The following is a 14,592-nucleotide window of genomic DNA, read 5'->3' as shown; positions in this document are numbered from 1 at the left end:
GTAATAACTAGTTACATGTACACATATCTACTCTAGCTGCACTGAACAAGAATCATCTGATTTGATCTGGTTATTTAAGTACAAATGATGGTGATGTTGGATTAATATGTAAGTGAAAAATAAGTGAAGGATCAGCCAGTTTCAGTGCATTGATACATAACGTCCTGGACCTTTTTCTTTTTGTTGGCTGACATCATCCATACTGAGAATCGGGCCAAGTGCATCTTAACAGTCCAGTACAAGAGTTCCTGAAACACATTTAACTGTATGATCAAGAGCACCATTTTGGTCAAGGACTGGGAGCACATTTTATGGTCTGCCATCATTATCACTGACTGGTTCCTGTTGACGGGCTTTGGCCAGAGAAGTTGTCAGCATTGGGGGTGGCCTTTCAGAGCCCCGCCGCAGACCGCCAGAAGGGAAACATGTTTCCCTCAGGGCCCCCCACGTTGTTTTCTGAGCAGAATTGAGCAAGTGTTGGCTGAAGGAACGTGTGTGTTTGTGAACGTGGGTGAGCTACGCTTTAGACGTCTCTCTGACTACCCTCATCTCGGAGGCGGTTCAGCACAGGGGAGGATATATATATATATATATTTTTTTACTCATTCAGGTTGGAAATGAAAAGGGAGGAATGGGAGATGGTCATATGATGAGGTCTCCTGAGTCCGGCATCTGGTGCGCCTGGGTTGGAGTCCAGTCAGGCCCACCTGCAGAGAGTCTGGCCTTTCTGTGCATTCAGCCTTTTTGCCGGGTGAGTCACTCTCCCAACACCCCTCTCGTGTTCACATTTCAAGGTTTGTTTTATCAGGGCTTTTCGCTTTCAGCCGGCAGGAAAAAGGTACGCTGGTGCATTAGCTGTCGAGACTTGCAGCTGGGAGGGTCTCGGAGGGATGATTCACCCCTTACAGATGGCTCCTCTGGGTAGAAATGCATTCTGCTGATAAACATGCAGTCAATATGCTCCAGTCTCAATAGTGTACATTTTAAATTTGCCAAATTTTAATGTTGCAAGGATTTTGAACGTTTCCACATAGGGGGAGCAAATTACTGTAAACCCTTTTAAACTAAGCTGAGCTTTACATACTGTGAACGTACATTGGTGTAGCCGTAATGCTGAATAGATGATGAATGAATCTGTTGGCGGTGGGTGGTGGTGGTAGGGGGGTAATGGGCTCTTGCCATTACTTTGATGAAGACGGGATTAAACAAAAAAACGGCAAACACCTGGGAAGCAGCTGCTGAACCCCAGTCTTCTGAGGCAAATGATCTCATGCGGCGTAGGAACCAATGGCAGACGGCAGCGTATTTGGAATTGGCGAGTCAAAGACGTCCTGGCCAGTAGATCCATAGGCTGACACGTAGTATCCATCGGGAATTCAAAAAGCTGGTAATATTTAATGTTAGATGGCACAAGTGATATTTTCTACATTTATAGAAAAGGTTTCTTCTTATTTCTTCTGGGCTATATATGTAGCATTTCTGGTTCAAACTAAACTGAGATTTGTTTTCAGATTATATATATATATATATATATCAGGTAATTAAATATAAAAACACATAAATATTTATTGCCAAAAAAAACGTTTTCATTAGTCACATGTTTCGTACAGTGTTCTGTATTGTGTCGTGTTTTTTTCAAAAAAGCTAGATTTACTATATAGATTTTTTTTAAAAACTGTCAATTTCTTATAAATTTCCTCTATTGCTTTTGATAATTTGAGGCTGTATTTGGCCAATTCTATCTCCTGGACCAGTGGACAATCAAGCACAAAACAAGAACCACAAAAAATTGCTGATTGAGTTTTGAGACGCCGATGGGTGAAGCCGCAGCCATTTTCTGCCGGGGCTTTGTACCGAATTCCAAAATAATTCCTCTCTTTGATTCTGGCTCCAGACAAACGAGACAGGAAATCAACTATTTCTCAGACCACCAGCGTACAGTGGTGGGGGTGATGGTTCCTGCCGCTCCGAGATCAGCTCTGCAGCCCGGGATCCTGGTGGCTTTCGAAGCGGGTCGCTGGGAAACTGACTCCGGGCCGGTCACCGCGCCCCAGCTCTGGCCTCCACCCCATGACTAAGCACAGAGAGTGAACTCAGCATGCCAGAGCCTTATCTCACTGCCAGACACTCCGAATTTCGTAGCTAATTTGCCCTCATTGCTGCCAGATGTGGCGGGATGGAGACAGATGTTTGTTATATCGAACAGCCAAGGGCCGCCCACTGGAATTGTTGTTCCTGAGTTGTGAGAAATTTTGAGCAGAGGGAAAGGAGACGCGTTTTTCATACCTTTTCTGAACAAAGACAATGTTTGGGGTGCTTTTGGGAACTTTTCTGGGAACATTTTTTTTCCCCGGCACATTCTGCTAGCTAGGCCCTAAATATCACTCTTGATATCTGTACACCTCCAAAGGAAACCCTAACCCTAACGTTAAAAAGGAGCGAACAATGCAACCGCTGACACGCCGTACGACCTCCAACTCACGTCTCGTCCCTTATCGAGTCCCAGTAACCCACCAGTCCCCCACCATCTACCCCATACCAAACGGCCTTTTTCTAAAAGTATTGGCAGCCTGTGTGATTAAAAGCAGATATGAGTTGTTCTCCACCCAAATGTTGCCGTAAAGCACAACCTGGCTCTGCCTTGGCAACTGGCTGTCTGACAAGCGTTCCACAATAATGCTCTCTTGTTTAAAACAGAAAAAGGGGGAAAAAAAAGAAAAAAAAAGAAAGGACAGAGGAGGAAAAAAAAGGGTGAAATTTCAGAGCGGCTGCCTGTAACTCTTTCAGGACAACTGTAAACTCCCAGCCGTCTCCGTGCAGGTGGGGACCTGCAGGCCATAAATAAAATCGCTTTCGCAGGCTTTCTGTCTGGCTTTCACTTTTTTTCTTCTCCTTTCTTTTCTACGCTTCACTTTCATGTCAATCTTTTCATGCGCTGCAGACATAACGCTCAGTTCTACAGAGACACGACCAAACGTGGTAAAACCTATTAAAGGGATGCAAAGCACCGATTTCGATTCAGTGGAGGTTACCGGAGTTTCCTGAACTGCTGAGAAGTTCACTCACAAGACTCCTTGTGCACCTCTGAATCTGTGATACACCGACACACTTATTATTAATGAGTGGCTAACCAGTACAAGCATGGCTGCAGAATATTATCAAGTTCATTGGGATTGAGATCATTTACATTAAACTGTAATTGAACTGACATGCTTTATATTATGCTGGCCTTTGTACTATATTTTGCACTGCGTTGCTTGAGAGAATCAAATTCCTTACGGAAATTGAAGGTTGACAGCACCTGGCTTACTTCCCAAAATCCAACACCTGCCCGAGGGACATACAAGCACAAATTCTATTCAATCAATTCAATTATCATCTTGTTACGAAATGGCCATGGGTTCAATTTGTTTGCGTGTTAAGGGAGAACATTAAATATAATTTGACGTTCCTAAATCATACATCTGCAGAGAGACAATGTACCTGCTGCAAAGCCCGACAATAATCCTGAAACAAATTGCCAATTAAGTGGTTAAGGTTGTCTGTGTTTAGCCCGTCTGAAATTATAGGCCTGGACGGATCCAGACCAGTTAAGCATATACCCTTTGGGTGTGTTTTGTTACCAGTGAGTGAGCAAGGAAAGCGAGAGAAAAAAGTGACGGGTGTCATGTCACATTCGGTTTTAACTCCAGGTGGCTTTGTGCAAAAGTCAACACCACCCGCCATCATTTTTCACATTCTCACACTCACATTCAACCACAATCAGGGAGAAGAATAGGATTCATTGGTTAACTTGTTAACACGTATTGTAGTGGGTTGTATGGAAATTGTGGAGTGGAATCTGTTTAGAAGGAAAAGAAATTTGTATCACAAACAAAGGTGAGATTAGGAAGTGATTAACATATTCTAATTTGAGTGTGTGAGCCCAGACCCCTGTGGGGAGGGCACCATTGTCAGCCTGCGCTTCTGAAGGGAGGTAAATCCATCAGGCCACAAAGCTGTTCTGCCACCCTCTGTGTTTGCCACCATTAACCTTTTGCCCCAAGTCTCCCAAGCTTTGCTTCGGACGTTCTTCCATGGATCGAGACCAATGGGTCCATTGCAATATCCTTGTGAGTAAAAACCTGATGATAGGTCTGAAAATCCCCAAAAGGCTTTAAAGTTACTTGTACCGATGATGAAATGCCTTGTGTGGAGTTGTGAGAAATGAAAAGTTTCCATCATCAAAAGTGATTTCTTAGTACTAGTCTACTAGTCTAGAGTGCAATTATGTTGGCACCCATTTAATGATAATCTTTCATGTTAGTTAAGGCTTATGTACAGTTTTATTTTACTCCTGTTATAGACACGTCTGTAGTTGTATCTATAATGTATTTATGTATATGGTCTTATATTATTGACGTTGTTCAGAGTGATTTACAGAATTCTTTCACTACCGACCCTGCCCTATTAGTTGGTGTGTAATTACCAAGAAGATGATCTGTAATGACGTTTTTATAAACAACATTTAAATTGGGAGGAGCCTGAGTGGATGATTGACAGCTCTCACAAACCCCACTTCATCGTAAATCTGGTGCAAATTCTGATGCCTTCTGTTCTTCCCCCATTTTTCGCCGCTTTCATTGCTCATAATACCACTTGTTCTCAGTACAATAACTCCTCACACGCATCGTCCTGTGTAGAAAATATGGAAATATCCTCCAGTGAGCACAGAGAATGTATTACAGCGACTTTACGGTGCTGGGTCACGTTTGCGTGGGTCTTGGTGCTGTAAAAAAGTGGGACTTCAGGGCTGCCAGGTCCTGGATGAGATCTGAGAAGGTTTCTGTTGAGACTGTTTTATGCTCTTTCATCTACAGAACTCCATTTGTCACTTCATGACCCTTGACCTTTTGAGCAGAGAAAATACAGGTCAAGCACTTCAACAGAATGTGTTTGACCTGTTCCAGGCTTTCAGCAGTACCTACATTTATAATGTAAAGCAATTAACAAAATGTCCTCTTGTATGTTTTTGCCATGATCATTGGGTCTTTTAGCTGTCATATTAAAGTCATATTTTACCACGTGAGAAGACAAAAACACTTTTAATTTGAATGAGAAAGTGTTTGTATGCCATTGGAAAATAGCTGGCAAGTCTGCAGCACAGATGTTTTTATTTTTTAAGAACCACATTAGTATTGTTGCCCAGACTGTGGCATTTATATTAGTCCGCCAGCGTGTGGAAGTAGTTAGGACGTGAAACGGAGCCAAATAACACCTGAATGAGTCCAAATACCGTACCCCCCCCACCAAACGACTCCACCATCACACTGCTTCCAAGAGCTCTGTGCTGAAAATCTTGATCTTCTGACCAAACACTGGGGTGGGAAGGTCATTGTTTACGACTTAACAATCGGCCTGAGGCCTTCTCAGGGCCGGTGTCTCCAAATGGGCTTGTTTACCTGAGGAAGGGCTGAAAAGGGTTTGTGTCCAAGATCAAGGCATTTGGGGCATTCGCAGTAAAAGTCTCCAATTGACTGTGTTGTCCAGGCAACTTTTTATACCCATGTTGCCAAGCTATGGTGTAATACTGTTCTTGCCTACTTTGACCAACAGGTCTGACCATCCTAAGATGTGTTTTGGTGCTGATCAACACAAGCTAAAACCAACTGCCAGTGAAATGTAGGGTATATAGTTTGTAATTCAAGCAAATTTTCTGGTTAAGTTGTAAGTGTGATTTAAAAAAAAAAAAACAGATTTGCAAACAGGTGTTGAAGGCAGCACAACAACAGTAGTCTTCAGATATAAATGGATATAAAGGGAACAAAGAGATATTCAGTCACGCTGCTGGATATCATAACCGATATCAAACATTACTTTTCCCTGCCGTGTATTTAAATTAGACTCTAGTTAATGCATCCTAAACCTGGGTGTGGGGGAAGTATGTAGCCGATAAGCATGCATTGTCCTAACATGCACATATTCCTGGTAGAACTGTTATGGAAACACTAAGCAACAGAAGCGACTCCAATTTATCGTTGGGTTTCGTGTTACAGCTTTCCTGGACCGGACTCCAAAACTGGCCTTGTGTGAAGACCGGGGAGGGAATTCCCTCGTTCTTCCCCTCTATCATGAAAGTTTTAAATGAGTATTTTTTTGGCTGCAGTGGGAGCTTTCATGCACATTGTTTTCAGGATTGCATTGAGAGACACATCTATTTGGCCTTTTAAATAGCTTTTAAAAGGGAATACATCACAGATGGGCCCCTGTGGACAGCCCACCCAGATCAGGACTGTGTTCGATTTTTAACGCACAGCACATCTTTTTCCTTGACAGGTTAAAATTTTATAAGAGCCAAGTCACATATATTATCATGCGGGGAAACAGCAGAAATAAGACTGAAAATAAGACTCAAGAGTTAAGTAAGAAGTGTTCCAATGTGCAGTTCATTTAGACGCCCATCATTCTTTCTCATAACAAATATGTTCTAATGTTTTCCAGATTGCCTGGAACGTGAGAGGGGGGCTGTGGCGGCTCCATCAGCATGTTAGATAATGTCTTGGCACAGTTGGCTGGATTTCTCAAACAGAAATAAAATTATTAAGGAACCAAGCTGGCGGTTGGGAGATGTGCTGCCTCACCACCCCCCCACCGCCAAACACACACACCCGTTGATGCAGTTGGCTCACTGCATTCGCTTAAAGAATAAGGGTGTGAGGAGGACGCCGGGGAAAAAAAGAGAGACGGGGAGGCCGAAGCCGAGAGAGAGGCTCCATCAATCCCGTCCTGAATTACTATCATTATTGTAATAGGTTTGTAATGTTTGTTTTCCGGAGGACAATAATTGTTACCAACCACCCCTGTTCAAAGTTCAGGTGGACAAATGTCTCCTGAAAAGCGAGAAAAAGAAGAAATAAGGAGAACCACTTTCCATGGTAGTTACTGACTGCTGTGCTAAGGCTCACATTAAGCATCAAAAGCCACCGTTTCAGATCAGATCAACCAAGATCAACCTGAACACAAATTGGAGATTGTGATGAAAAATTGTTTCCTGGTAAGGCGACTAGTAAATGGTTTAAAGATTTAACTGCATCTATTTAAAATAGTAAATGCTAATATACTACTAAGGGATGTGAGTATTAAGGTGACAAAAGAATTTGTGCACTAAACCCATAAGCGGAACGTTGAGTTTGCCAAAAATGTAATTTCCACCAGCGAGGACGAGCTTTCCACTCATATTCTTTTCCTGCAGGTCACTTTAACCCTTTCATAGTAACGTTATATAGAAAAAAATACAGTTGTACTAACGGAACCAACTGAAGGGATTTAGGGTGGTAGGGTGGTAGTAGCCTAGTGAATGAACCAGAAGGCCCAGGTTCAAGCCCCATTTACTAACATTGTGTCCCTGAGTAAGACACTTAACCCAGAGTGTCTCCAGGGGGGGACTGTCCCTCTAACTACTAATTGTAAGTCGCTCTGGATAAGGGCGTCTGATAAATGCTGTAAATGAAATGGACAATGGATAAGCAGAAATGCAGTTACAAATAAAACTCATGGCGGGGACTCGCTATTGGTTTTCTGTTTTCTGTTCAGCAGTTTAAACCAAGATCTCATGCAGTGAGCCAATCTACTGTGACTGAAGCGCTTGTTTTTTTTTTTTTTTTGCTATTGAATTAAGTTGTAGCGGCTGCTGAGCCACTCTGGCTGTCATAACCTTGCTTGACATTGGTGTGCTATGCTGCTGTGTCGTCCAGTGACCCCATTAAACCCCCACGCTCCATAAACTCCAGATGAATTCAGCAGCCATGCCTCAAAACTACCACGGAGTGCTCCATGGTTGAACTGGGGGCAGTTGTGATGTTATGAATGCAACGTGTGTGTTTTACATGACGGCGAAGGAAGAATGCATCTTAGAGCGCACTGCTCAACATTAAAGTTAAATATGAATCTTTGTTTCTTTATTTATTCCTTCTTTATTTATTCCACCCAGATGGCCTTTTCCAGGGAGGCTCATCAAAGAAGTCGGTTCAGATGGACTAACATCAAAAGGACAACTCCATGCCTTTCAAAGTGTTGTAATTACCAGAGTGCAAACACATATGCTGTCCATATTGCGTCAGATCCCAGCGCAACATACACATTTAATCAAACCGCCGCAGTCGTGCTGTTCATTATGACACCTTCAAAGCACGTCACGCGAGAACGTACAAGAAAACAAGCGTGAAATAGTTTATCCGTGGTTCATGTAAACACCGTATTTTGTGAGGAGTGCTGTCATGTCACAAACAACCTCAGAAATAGGAACAGTAAATACGGGCAGACTCTTACGTTGCCTGAGTTTTGGCACTTCGCTGAATATTGTCTTGTTAACTGGAAAAGCATAAAATGGTATGTACATATTGAACATTAATCGCTGATGGGCAGGGCGAGTATGAATGCTGCACAGTGGACCAGCTTCTAAGATTGGAAGGTACTTGTGTTGTGTTTTAGTGATTTGGAAGGGCTTGAGTCAGGTTAAGTACTGGTGCTGCTCCATGTGTGAGGTGAATGCTGAGGAAAAAGGTGACCGAAAGACTTCTCCCGTAAAGAAAGCACCGGTGTGGCTGGTGTGAGAAGGTTATGACACAGGAAACCAACGTGGCATCTTAAAATGAAAGAAGAATTTTTTCCCCATGGGCAGATGAGACAAAAAGTTGAGCGCTTTGTGCACGTGGATTTGTGTCTGAACAGGATGAAATGCAGCATACCAACATGAAAACCACACCCCAACCAGGAGGGGGTTACCATGGTGCTGTTATTAAGGGACCAATGAAATCCAAGCCGTGCCAGGACCACATTTCATTCCACGCAATTCCGAAGAGATGTTTCACGACTGACATCATGCATTTTTTTTAAATGAATCCGAATCTGTAGAATGAAGCCACCGCTGGGATGGTCGAGTTTAGCAGTGCTGGGGTTTAAGCCCCTTGTTTGGGTGATTAGTACCTTCTCACAGTGTTCGTTTCCTGCAAGCAGGAAAGGTGAGAAATTCACCCACAAAATGTCTGATTATTAATTCCACACGATCAGAATTGACCCATTTGTTGGCCATTTTCAGACGCCAGCAGAGTGACGCCTAAGCCCCTGAATGAATGAACACACTTTGATCTAGTTCCAAATATGTACGTGTTGAGCTCATGGTGTGTACGGAGTGTACGAAAAGGCGCCTCTCTCTCTCAGAACTGGTTTTGCTTTGTGCCCACCCGTAATCGGCAGGTTGCCACTGAGCAAAGCACCGTCCCCACACACTGCTCCCCGGGCGCCTGTCATGGCTGCCCACTGCTCACCAAGGGTGATGGTTAAACGGTGCGTTTCACAATCACTTCACTTTCACTTTTTTCCCGTTATCCTTACGCTTCATTCATTCCGCCTCTTGGTCACAAAATGTATGCCTGCGTGAAACACATACAGATCTCTATTCGGGTTGGTTTTTGGAGCCCATTTTGATATGATCTTGTATTTTCATTAAGATCCATCCCTAACGTCACTCTGCTGTAGTTTAATTCCTCCTGTGTGAAGTAATTGCTGCCTTGCACAGTTATGCATCTTCTATAAAATGTAATTTCTCCTCTCATTTTGGGGGTGTGAAACACAACATCACCCGGACCCTCAGTTTCAGTGTTTCAGTATTCTCTCCGGAGTCATTTTGCTCTCGTCTGCAGCATAGAACCATCCTTGCAACCAGACCAGAGAGGCGAAATGTCTGCTTCTCGTTTATTTTGGCATGTGCTGCTGCGCCGTAAAACACAATTCAGACCGAAGCCTCGGCTGCGGCCAACTGCACAACACGAAACAACAGACACCGAGGGGGAGTGTGTGTGAGCGATTCCTGGTGAAATGCTCACTAACCAGCGCTCGACCACATGTGGTCCCTACACGCTCTGTGTATCTCCCCCCCCCTCCCTCAACATGGAACGTGCCTTTGAAAACGTTTCCATGCACTCTCCGAGCAAACTTGCAAACATCTGCATTTTCCATTAGAAGTGGTTTCTTCAGAGGTTGAGGGGGGGTTGTGGATGAAAGCCTGACAGGGTGAAACTCGACTGTGAAAACTTGCGGCGCTCTCCTTCCAGCCTTCTTTGTGGAGGACTAGAAGGCTTGAGCCATCACACGGTCATAAATGGCTAATGATTACACTCGAAGAAGGAACACAGAAGGTATGGATGTCCTGTTTACAAGTGAAAGACGCCCCCCTCTGTAGAAGCAAGAATGTATCTGTCACCGTTTTATCTCAGCAGGGGACCTCGGAGTCAATTAGAGTCACTTAAGCTCCCATTGTCTCAGCGAAGATGGAGAAGCCGATTGAGAAGGACAAAGATCTTCAAACAAATATTTAACTTCTTCTGAAGACTGCAATCTGAGGGTGTCACCTTACACGTTTAAGCAGGCCTGTCTTGGATCCGAGTGACCCATTGTGTTTGTAGGGGAGGCTCTTTAAAACATGTCAACAGCGACTGTTGGAAGGCGGGATTTCAGATTACTGGATCTTTGTCCGCTGTATTTGTCTCACTTGGCCGACACAATTAACTCTTAGCATACTGTACGTCGTCAACGTCTCGATTTCAGTTTCACAGTTGCAGGGTCTTGTGTCTGTGTAAAACATAACATATTATAGACATACTTCATAAAGTACTTACAACAAAAAAAATCTAAATTCCAATTGTCATTAAACCTGTATTAGCTGATAAAGGGAAAAAAATGCAGCACATTTGCACTAATTCATGCACTGTTCACCTGCTTCCCACCACGCAGGGTGTAGTAGCCAGTAGCGAGCTCGACACTTGCCTGTGAACCAGAAGATTTCAACGTCACAGGTTCAAACTTAACCCTGAGCGTCACCGGGGGGACTGTCCCTGTCGCTCTGGAAAAGGGCGTCTGCTAAATGCCATAAATGTAAAAATTTAAGTCAAATTTAAACTCTGTATTACAATTAGCTCCGAAGTAAAATTTTCGTCTTCAAACGAGGCACATATCATGTGCATATTCTCAATTTATTGACCATCAGTTTACTTTAGATCATACTTTATTTGAGAAGGATTTTAGTTTGCAGGCATACTTTCTTCAATTTACGACGCTACCGTAGCGACCCCTGGTGGAGGAAGAGTTCAGGACAGGTAAATAAATACAGTAATTTATCAATACGAAAAAATAGTACTTAAGAAAACAAATATAATTTCTTTTTAAGCCCATTTTGCTCATGTTGCTTTTTGGGGATGACTTTCACGAAACAAACAATGAAATCCACTAGGAACAGATTAATGGGCAGCCAACTGTCTGTCTTTATTTTAGATTTTTTTTTTATCTCATCCTCCATGCAAAGATTTATGTATATTCTAATGTTTTTGTTACGATTCTGCATTATTGTATATAATGTTATAATTAAGTAATAATAATAAAAAAAGTTTCTATACATGTTTGACATTTATACTTTTGTGAAGGAATATCAAAAAAATCTAACTTTATTTGACAGAGCTGACATTTTATACAGCTGAATTTACAAATAGATTATTTTCAGTTGTGATTATGAGGATTACACATGATTCTGAGTTTTTACCTAAAACCAATACTCATGTGTTTTACCTTCAAACACACTGACTGTGGTGGTGGATGGTTTTATTTCGTGTTAATAAAAACTCTCAACATCCTTTCAGAAGAGAATATTTTAAATATTAATTCAGTAAATCAGAAATCATTTCCAAAATATTTTAACACCATCATCAGTTTCACTGGAGCAAGACCTGAAAGGTGTAGGTCTCATAGCCTGAGAGTGAGAGGGTGCAATAGGGCAGGGCTGAATATTGCATTTTCTGTGGAAAGCTGCTGAAAATATCTAATTAGAGTTATGACAACTTTTATCTAGGATGTACGGGGTCATCCTGGCAAGAAGCAGACGTCCTGATGGATTTGTTTGCGGATTTATTTTTTCCACCACGTCACACTGCGTTGAAACAATAAAAATAATACATTAAGCTGCTGTCAAAAGGTTTTGAATTTCATCGATATTGTGAAAAAAATTCTATATGGGCAAATATAAATCAACCAAAACCCCAGTGGCTCACATCCATCCAGTGAGGGACGTCTTCAGCACCCTATTAAGTGCAGTGACGATGCAAGCAGTCATTAAAAGCACCTGATGATGATGAGGAGCCCCTTCATCAGGCCCCTCTACAGGTTCGCATAATATCGATCCCGGTTCTCAAAATCCCTGTGGGCAAACTTGGCGTCCTTTTTGCTGTGAGGAATCCGGCCGAAGGGAGCGTGGTCGCTGAAGCAGCTGTCAAAGACCTCGTCCACCACCTTCTCGGCCTCCTCTCGGCTCACCTTCCGCACGGCCAGGATCGAGCGAAGGGCCCGGCTGCGCACGCATTCCTGTTAGGGGCCACAGGGTGCAAAAGTCAAACTCTTGTGCTGCATATGTGCCAAATAAAAAAAAATTATGTAAATGACCAGAAGTTATGTTGTGCTCTATAATTTTATTAAAGTAAAAATGCAGTAAATAAGTGTAATTGTGGTACTAAATAAGCTAATTTTTCAGACCTTCCTCTTTAGAGAATATTTAGATTAACTCGTAACCGTCTTATGTATAGAAACTATAACAGATTGAATAAAAATATTGTATTCATAGTTGGGGGTCCTAGTGAACCAGAATTGATCACTTCATTGATGGTAGCATGGAAGAACGTTGTAGGTCGCTCTGGATAAGGGCATCTGCCAAATGCCCTTAAAGTAGTGGACATTAAATCCTATAAAAGCCTAGATTTACACGACATCGCCCAGGAGCTCCCAGTCAACGTAGATGTGAGCAGCATTTTACCTGATGGTGTTGCTTTAATCCGAAGTTAAACCTCGACAGTTCGTTGCTGAAAGAGCAGTCTCCACTCAAATTAGCTGCACGAATCTTCATAAAAAAAAAAAAAAAGGAAAGAAAAACATTTCGACCAACATAGCAATATTCATAAACACAAGAGTGAGTTCATTATAGTGCAAACTAATATAATATAGAATTTCCCTGCATTTGCAGAATACAATACATTCATTTTTATATTAAAAAATAATATATGGAAAACCAAAAAAGTATGCTTTATTAATGACACCTCACCTCAGAACAGGCCAAATGTCGGAAGTTATTGAACCAGTCAACGTGGGCCCGGCAGTGGTCGAAGGCGTGGATGAGCTCGTGTGTGACGACTCTGTTCATATGCGACTGTTGGTGAATGTTGTTCTGGCATAAAACAATCTACAAGAAGAAAAAAATAATAAAAATAAATACATGAATACCAGGAAACAAAAATAAAATGGTTTGAATAGATAAAAATTCTCAAACTATAATAAATGATCATTGACAAGCTTTTGAGGGGCAGTGGTGGCCTAGCGGTTAAGGAAGTGGCCCCGTAATCAGAAGGTTGCCGGTTCGAATCCCGATATTCCAAAGTGCCACTGAGCAAAGCACCGTCCCCACACACTGCTCACCAACAGTAATGGTTAAAAGCAGAGGACACATTTCATCATGTCACCTTGTGCTGTGCCGCAGTGTATCACACTCACTTCACTTTAAATAAAGATGTAGCCCAAGCCACATCTTAAAAGTAGAAGGGCTCGGGATGCCTTTTTATAGTCACTATACGCAGGTACAATGAGATTAAAAGCAGCTCCTTCAGTGCAGACATACATGTAGAAAATACAAAAAAAAACCACAACACAACACAATAGAACAACGATCAGCGTTCTATCCATCTGCTGATGCACTAGATCTCGCACTAGTGTGAATGAATCGCCATCTTACTTGTGACGTGGTCGCATCGAACCCCCCGCTGACCGTCCCGTCACAGTCCTCGCAGGAGAAATGTCGCTCTTTAAACACCGCGCTGCGGGCCGAGAGGACGGGCTGTCAAGTGTCGAAAATACCAAAAAAAAAAATCAAACAAAACCGAACCATACGAACCATCCCGAGCTCTTCATCGCGCCCAGCAGCAGCTTCGCGTACGGACCTGGGGGAACGCGGCGAGAATGAAGCGCACGTCTCCGAACACGGAGCGATATTAAAAAAAGCGCAGCACACGGCTCACTTGTTTCCATGGCGAACTGAAGCATGACCTGACACTTGTGGTTGAACGTGAGCAGGCTCTCCGCGATGGAGCCCTTCTTGTACTTCGTCGCGTTTCTCTGCGGAAACAGGCCGTAGCCGTAGTCGTCCTCGCGCTGTTTGCTCTGGTCCATTTTGGTCGTTTTTGACAGCCGGCGAGTTGCGGGCCGCCGGGGCGACTCTCCGGGCCGTGCAGCTTGGCAGAGGTCGGTCTCTGGCTCCTAAACCACGTGGTAAATCAGAGGTTAAAGCCAAGAACGTGTGCGGGAGAGACAGACGACTCTGCGTAGAACTCGGTCTCGGTCACGTGAGCAGAAAAGGACGGTCTCATTGGTCGAAATTACGGGACCGCCTTTAAAATCAGATAATCTTCCTTAATTAGTCCAAGTGAAACGTTTGCAAACGGAGGAAAACAACAATAAAGCATATACAAAGTGTACAATCATGTTATGACCGTATTTCAATTTACTCCAAAGATAAAAAAAAAATCC

At 42.9% G+C, this 14,592-nt stretch overlaps 1 protein-coding gene and 1 long non-coding RNA gene across 3 annotated transcripts; one reads left to right on the top strand and one right to left on the bottom strand.

Annotated features, from left to right (window-relative positions):
- Positions 1–427: 427 nt before the first annotated feature.
- LOC114765147 (uncharacterized) lies at positions 428–7,636 on the top strand. 2 transcript variants are annotated; one of them, XR_003742584.1, is made up of 3 exons: positions 428–507; positions 611–751; positions 6,481–7,636. It is a non-coding gene; the product is annotated as an uncharacterized LOC114765147 (long non-coding RNA). The 2 variants fall into 2 exon arrangements; XR_003742583.1 differs by having other exon boundaries at positions 428–511.
- Positions 7,637–11,917: 4,281 nt separating this feature from the next.
- atp23 (ATP23 metallopeptidase and ATP synthase assembly factor homolog) lies at positions 11,918–14,431 on the bottom strand. Its single transcript, XM_028954708.1, has 6 exons — positions 14,085–14,431; positions 13,961–14,006; positions 13,802–13,883; positions 13,118–13,255; positions 12,833–12,916; positions 11,918–12,387 (listed from the first exon to the last, which is right to left on the bottom strand). Exons 1-6 carry the CDS (start codon positions 14,233–14,235, stop codon positions 12,184–12,186), a joined length of 705 nt encoding a protein of 234 aa, XP_028810541.1. The 5' UTR covers positions 14,236–14,431; the 3' UTR covers positions 11,918–12,183.
- Positions 14,432–14,592: the final 161 nt, after the last annotated feature.

The sequence above is a fragment of the Denticeps clupeoides genome, chromosome 15 (assembly GCF_900700375.1).
Source record: "Denticeps clupeoides chromosome 15, fDenClu1.1, whole genome shotgun sequence".
NCBI lineage: Eukaryota > Metazoa > Chordata > Actinopteri > Clupeiformes > Denticipitidae > Denticeps > Denticeps clupeoides.
Note: the sequence above shows the minus strand (reverse complement) of the source record. Positions and strands in the feature narration are given on the sequence as shown.

Excerpts from the sequence above, each read along its gene's own strand:
- atp23 (XM_028954708.1), bottom strand. The coding sequence starts at position 14,235 with ATGGACCAGAGCAAACAGCGCGAGGACGACTACGGCTACGGCCTGTTT. Across the intron at positions 12,917-13,117 it reads GACATTTGGCCTGTTCTGAG|ATTCGTGCAGCTAATTTGAG; the intron begins GTGAGGTGTCAT and ends TTTTTTATGAAG. Across the intron at positions 12,388-12,832 it reads GATTAAAGCAACACCATCAG|GAATGCGTGCGCAGCCGGGC; the intron begins GTAAAATGCTGC and ends GGCCCCTAACAG.